The following is a 6,911-nucleotide window of genomic DNA, read 5'->3' as shown; positions in this document are numbered from 1 at the left end:
TGATAAGTCCATGCATGAGAAATGGTTGCCTGGCACATGAGAAAGTAGGTGGGAAAGTGAAGCCCTCCTCCTCTCTTGGGTTTTGTTTTCCCTTCCATGGAAAAGTTTAGGAAAATGAGCCAACATTAAATGCATACTTTTCATGACAATTTTGTCCTCATTAACACTTTAGAATTACAATATAGCATTAAATATATATATTTTTTTATTTACTTTAGTATGGTCATAATTGGAAAATTAAACAAACTTTATTTCACATTCCTACACAAACCAAACATGGGAAATGAAATAAAGTGGTATTTCCCGGTTACTTTCCCAACATTACCGAACATAGGAAATGAATCTTCAATTTTCCCATCCCTTGAGAAATGACATGGGAAATCTCCCATCAAATCCTTTTCGTGAACCAAATAGGGCCTAAAGAGTTGAATAAAGACAAGCAAGAAAACACAAAAAAATAGAAAATGCATGAGGACAAAAAAAATTAATTTACCCTATATTTTATATAGTTGTTTGTTGAAGATATAGCATTACTTTGGTGAAGGTTTCTTAAAGGGATATGATTTCCCCACTTTTATTTTCTCCATTTACACTCTATTTTGCTTTTTAATACTTTTTAATCAATTTTGTTCTTTCTCTTTCCTCTTCTACCCTTACCCTACATTAATTGTACTTCAATTTTATATTAGTTCTTTTTCTTTATACTTAATTTTCCAACTTGCACTCTATTTTCAGTTTTTTTTTTTCCTTTAATCGAGTACGATTTTTTTTTCTTCCCTTTAATACTGAAAATTGAGTGTAAGTTGGAAAATTAAGTATAAAGAAAAATAAATAATATAAAAGTGAAGTAAGGATAGAATAGAAAAAAAAAAAACAGAACAAGATTGATTAAAAAGTATTAAAAACAAAAGGGATGTAAGGAAAGGGGTGTGGGAAATCAGCTCCCTTCTTAAAACCAACAGGCCCAGTCAGGAGCCATAGCGATATGCATAAGCAGGGAGTTGGAAGATGTCCCCACCCCCCCCAACACCCCTATTTGGACGTTATCATTGAATTGAATGGATATATGCCGATTCGCTTTGCTTAATTCCCCACTGCATCTTCCTCCTTTATCGATTCTCATCAGGCCTCCTGTTCTGTTTCAATCCTTCCAAACTTGCCCTCCAAAACTCACCAAATTTTCGCACCTGCTACTCCTCCCCCAAAAACCCATCAATCATACTAGACTCCTCTGTACCTCCTCCCATACTTCATCGCCATCGCCATCGTCGTCATCAATGGAAGCTCCTCCCCAAGGTTACCGCAGGAATGTCGGCATTTGTCTCATCAACGATTCTAAGAAGGTCAGGTTTTCATCTCCTTTTATATGTGTCTGTGCCAACTCGTGTGTATAGGTGTATGTATCTCCATAAACTGAATTTGTTTGTATACGTGTTTTTCTACGCAGATTTTTGCTGCTTCAAGGTTAGATATACCCAATGCTTGGCAAATGCCCCAGGTAAATTCATAAGGATGTTTGGTGACTTGGGGATTGGATTTTTAGGTAGGATTGGATTGCATTGTATTGGAAAAAATAATACTAATACAATCCTAAGTTGCCTGGATTGAGTCAAATATGCTATTTGGAGTTTGTTTTTTAATATAATTGAATAACATTACAGTCTTTTCAACATTAAAAATAACAATTCTCTATTAAAATAACAACTATAATTTTTTTCGAGTTTCCATCAAACCTGCGCCTACACACACACACACACTGCACATACACGAGTTTTAAGTTTCTTTGGAGCATCCAAGCAAGCACTTGAAACATTGAATTAGATTACAAAATTTTTAATAAGCGCTGAATTGTGCATTTCCTATGTCTCAATATCTGGTACAAAGGAAGAACTTTTCGGTAACAAATAATGACCACCCCTTTGAATATGGTCAGGCAACTTACCTGCTATATAACATTTTATATACAAGTAGGAAAGGAAGGATCTTCAATTTGGAAGAAGGTCCAGAAGTACCAAAATTGACAACTGTTTAGCCATACTGTTTTGACTTGCAGCTTAGATCTGCCATCTCATTTCATTGAACATGAAGTATCTAAAAGGGCAGTACTCCTGATATTAATATGTGGGGTTTGGCTTCCACTTACAAGATTAAATGAACATTGGCGAGTTCTGAAAACGTATTGGATTTCCAAATGGTAAATATATTGTTGAATGAAACAGTGTAAGGCATGAAAGAATCCAATGTACAACCATTACAAAACTTTTTTCTCAGAATTGAATATCGTCCATAATTGCTTATGTGGTACTAGTTAGGATCCTGTTAATGATAATGTGCCTACCTTCTGCTCTAATCATGGATTGCTGTTTTTCGTTTACGGCATGACTAAATGAAGTTTGGTTGAATCAGTTATTGAATATGTAGAGGGAGGAAAAGTATAGAGTTTTTAATAGGAACATGCCAAGAGTGTAGCTACTAGCTGCAGTCATTACTTGATTTCCTCTTGTGTGAGATTTCGTTGTTTTCTTTTCATTCAAATAGTATTTAATAAAATTTGTGTTGGAAAGGGTGGTATTGATGAGGCTGAAGATCCAAGAACTGCAGCCATGAGGGAACTAAGAGAAGAGACTGGAGTAAATTCAGCAGAAATTCTTGCAGAGGTTGGACTTTTCTGCTGCTACACTTGTATTTCCATTCCTGTTTTCATGTTTTTGCAACATTACACCAAACATTTTTATGTCTGAATTTTGTTAAGTAAGTATGAGAATGCAAAAAGATATGCTAATCGAGTTGTATGTCTTTGTTGGAATTTTGTTGGTTGTTTTCATTTGGTTATCAGACACCAATAAAGTCTGGTGAAGGAAACATTAAACTTAGCAGTTAAAGGGGAAAGCATTAGAAAACCTGAACTAAGTGGTCTACAAGGATGAGCTTAGATATGCTTCTTACCATGTTGGTGTTTGGATAAAGCAACAACATTTATTTTTCATAAATGCAAATATGAGCGGTAAGTGGAAATCCAACTATAGTTAGCAGATGTGGAAGAAAAAAAAAATTGTTGAAGTTAAAACTCTGAAAGAAAGAGATGTTTGACCAATGACCCTGCAAACTTCTGCTCTGGTAGTTCTTCAATTTTCTGTCGAAAGCCCACACATGAAACTGATTAGTTATACTAGGCCTAGGTATTTCTTGTAGAATGCTTTCCACATTTTCTTTCTCCAATTCTTACACAATTTTGCACTCTAAATTTAGCCTTGGTAGAATTACTAAACTTGATAGTATATGTATATTATCTCTTCAACAATTCAAATCATTAAACTGGAGATTGTTAGATAGAGTCACAGAATTCATTGAATCTCCCTTCTCTTGTTCCTACTATTCCAGAATTTTATGGTTCACACTCTATTCCATTATTCATCACAAATTTGCAGTTTTATAGTGAAAGCACTATAAGTTCATGTTAGTTACATTAACAATTAACACATTATATATTAAGCAATTGGAGCTAATGATGTAGTTGCCTTTCACTGATCATGAATTGTTTGAATTGTTTTAGTTTTTTTTTTACATTTTTTAATTGAATTAGGATCTTATGTGAAGTTCAAATCCATATATAATCTTAAGATCTTGGGAATAAAATCTTATTTGTGCTAAGTACGTCGCTTTCATATTTATCTTTAATTCGTTTTCTCAGATTTTGATACACTAAATTTTTGGTTCTGATAGATATTATGGATTGCTTTTTTCTTTTCTTTACATTATTGGCATAAAATAAAGTATTATCTGGGCTTGGGTTGAGCCGATACTCTACTATGAATGCTTCTGGTGTGGGTAAGTAATGAGTATACTACAGTAGTTATCCATCTCACCCAACCTTCTGTCATTGTCAACAGTCCAAAACATCCTAGTCAGGTCTACAGCTAAATACGGTGTTCTGGAACTTATGGTTGGGGCGTAACAGAAGAATTTTTTAGGACTACAAGGGTGTGGGGGTGGCTGAGATGTGGGATAGAGTGAAGTTTTGGGCGGCGTTATGGGCTTTGGTTACTCCTGTTTTTAAGAATTTGGCTGTCTCTTCTATTATGCTAGATTTGTTAGCGGTTGTGAAGTGATGTGTTGCTCTTTTCTTTTTTCCTGGGTGGCCTTCTTGTTCGTTTTTGTCCTTCTTTCCTCTGTTTGTTTTGTTCTTGAGGTTGCTGTTTTCTTTTGTTTTGCTCTTGTGGATTCCTTATCCACTTGCTTGTTTCCTCGTTTATCTCTTTTGATTTTATAAAGTTTCTATTTTAAAAAAAAGGTCTACAGCTAAATACATCTTAGTCCGATCAAGTGCCCTAAACATCCTTGTTACACCTTTCCCTCCTTCGATTCTAGCAATATCACTGAACTCCTTATCTCCATCACAATCTCGAACGTATTCTATTCCCTATTAGGAAGATCAGAGAGGAAGTCTTTGTCATAGAGGTAGGAAAAGAATGAGGAGGACTTCGAGACTATGAATCCTTTCTTATTCTCCCCTCCTGCAATAAGGACACACCTAAGGATGATACTTTGAATGAGTGTGATTTCTACGGGGGTGCATCTGGTTCCTTATTTTCTGGTTATTTAATCCACCTTTTCTTGGAGGTATTGTAGTAATTCTGGTTTATACTATTAATAGCATTCTAAGAGATAGTCAAGGTTGCAGATTTCATGATTCTATTCTAGTATTCCTTTCCAACTACTTATGCAGTTAAACAAGACGCTTATTTGGCATTTTTAATACCAATCCTATTCTTTATGAAAACATTCTCTCTCCTAACTAACACACTCCATTTGTTTATGTTTGCATTAAGATAGAAAGAAATTGGAAATGCAGGAAATGGGATTACCACCTGAAGATCTGGTGAACCTTCAAGTTATTTTGGAAAATGATGGATAGTTTTTTTTTTTTTTTTGGGTGTTCAACATGAGTCATTAACATGTGTGATTACTTTTATCTGTTTCTCTTTACTTTAGACACTTATATGCAGCTTATGTTTGTTATGTTTTTCTTTTTGTTACATTGATTAATAGGTAATAAGTTATTGCATATTATCTGGTGTGTTATAATGTCCTTTAGCTGTCTATTATCCGTACCTTTTCTGGTACATATCCGCTTGTGGGAAAACGTTCAGTTATGATTATTTTTGGCTTTTGTCCTGTTCAGGTACCTTATTGGTTAACATATGATTTCCCACCAGAAGTTCGGGCAAAACTTCAGCAACAATGGGGATCAGACTGGAAAGGCCAAGCACAGAAGTGGTTAGTGTCAGGATCACAATGCCTTGCTTGTTGCGTAGGCTGCAACCTGTTTAATCCTTCGTCCGGGGACAAATATTATATGCCAGTTTATAACCACAAGGCATCCCATCATTTTCATTTAACTATCAATACAAGTTTAATCGTTTAAGCATGCAATCAATGTAGCAGTCATTCATTTGTGCATGAATTGGTGCTCAAGATTAGTGCGAAAACCATATTCTAAAGTTTTGCTTCTGCTTTTGCTTTCTTCTTTTTTAGGTAAGAGAATAACTTGTTGAAGTTTAGAGATGACATGCTCATATTCACATGTTCTTATTTACACAGTTACATGTATGTGCAATTTCACAGGCTTCTTCTTAAGTTCACCGGGAAGGATGAAGAAATCAATCTTTTAGGTGATGGGAGTGAAAAACCTGAGTTTGGCGAGTGGTCATGGATGTCAGCAGAACAAATTATTGATCTTGTGGGTTAAACTTAGAATACATATCGTTTGAATAGCTAATGTTATATATTATTTTTATAATTTGAACATGTATTTATTATTATTATTTTTTGGTACAGGCTGTGGATTTCAAGAAGCCTGTCTACAAGGAAGTTCTTGCAGTTTTCGCACCCTATCTTCAATAACCTAGGGTTGAGGGACCCTGATTGAATGATTTGAGTAATGTTTTTCGCAAGTTTTTGCTAGGCATCTGTGATCTATCTGACCATAATGAAAAAAGCAAAAAGCTGAGTTTTTGCTAGGCATCCGTGATCTATCTGACCATGTCAATAAGTACTTTTTATATATAATAAATTCACTAAATCTTGAAAATGAGATATCTGACCATGTATATAATATAACTGTTATTTGTTCCCACCCAGAAGAGTGCAAGAATTGAAAGTGCACACATGCACTTCCCCATTCTTACAAATTCTCATCTTGCATGATGAAAGTTGTGTGTGTGAATTTTTTTTTTTTTTTTCTTTCTAATTAAATGTTTCCGATTGAAAGGAAGTTGAAGCCTATAACAAACAAACGAACTAACAGGGCACAGCCCTGAAAGGAACCTTTCTCAAACAGATGCAATCCAAGTGACTCCAAACTGATATTCTAACTACTCTAATGTAGTATGAGATGTTAAGATTTCAGAGGGACGGATCCTTGGCCCACCACTAGCAACATCGATATTATTCCTAACTTAAATACCTGTTTAGTATGTGTGGGGTTATTATACAAAAGGCCGCGATGTTATTAAGAGTGGAATCATTTATTAGAGTTGCTCCACCGAGGGAGCCCAGCCCGAGGCGAGGGCAGGAAAAAAAAAAAAAGTTGCTCCAGCGTTCAACCCAGGCCCGGGGGTGGTGTGGGACCCACCAACTCGGGCCAGCCCGAAGGCGAGACCAGCCCCAGGTCCAACTCGCGTGTTGCTAACGTCAGCCTCGCGTCACGCTGACGTCAGCGAGCACAGTTCAAATTTTTTTTACCGTTGGCGCGTGCATTGCACGCTGACGTCAGCGCGATGCCAGCTCCAACGGTACGCTGCCACGTGTCTCCTCCCCAGCCTTCTGATCTGCTTTTCCAAATTAATCCAACGGCTGAGGCTTTTTTGGGCAATAAAAATATGAAAAAAAATCGTAAATTTTTTTTAAAA

The 6,911-nt window shown here is 36.0% G+C and overlaps 1 protein-coding gene across 2 annotated transcripts; it reads left to right on the top strand.

The window, feature by feature from the left end:
• LOC18778618 (nudix hydrolase 26, chloroplastic) lies at positions 915-6,188 on the top strand. 2 transcript variants are annotated; one of them, XM_020563081.1, is made up of 6 exons: positions 915-1,338; positions 1,446-1,498; positions 2,565-2,657; positions 5,183-5,277; positions 5,626-5,740; positions 5,839-6,188. In XM_020563081.1, the coding sequence occupies exons 1-6, from the start codon at positions 1,059-1,061 to the stop codon at positions 5,902-5,904; spliced, it is 702 nt and encodes a 233-aa protein (XP_020418670.1). In that variant the 5' UTR covers positions 915-1,058; the 3' UTR covers positions 5,905-6,188. The 2 variants fall into 2 exon arrangements, with proteins under 2 accessions (XP_020418670.1, XP_007213581.1); XM_007213519.2 differs by having other exon boundaries at positions 918-1,343; positions 1,448-1,498.

Source organism: Prunus persica, chromosome G4, assembly GCF_000346465.2.
Source record: "Prunus persica cultivar Lovell chromosome G4, Prunus_persica_NCBIv2, whole genome shotgun sequence".
In the NCBI taxonomy this organism is placed as follows: domain Eukaryota; kingdom Viridiplantae; phylum Streptophyta; class Magnoliopsida; order Rosales; family Rosaceae; genus Prunus; species Prunus persica.
The sequence above is the reverse complement of the archived record's forward strand: the minus strand, read 5'-3'. Positions and strand labels throughout refer to the sequence as shown.

Coding starts and splice junctions, on each gene's coding strand:
- LOC18778618 (XM_007213519.2), top strand. CDS start 1,059: ATGGATATATGCCGATTCGCTTTGCTTAATTCCCCACTGCATCTTCCT. Junction 1,344..1,447: donor TCATCAACGATTCTAAGAAG/GTCAGGTTTTCA, acceptor TTTTCTACGCAG/ATTTTTGCTGCTTCAAGGTT. Junction 5,741..5,838: donor CAGAACAAATTATTGATCTT/GTGGGTTAAACT, acceptor TTTTTGGTACAG/GCTGTGGATTTCAAGAAGCC.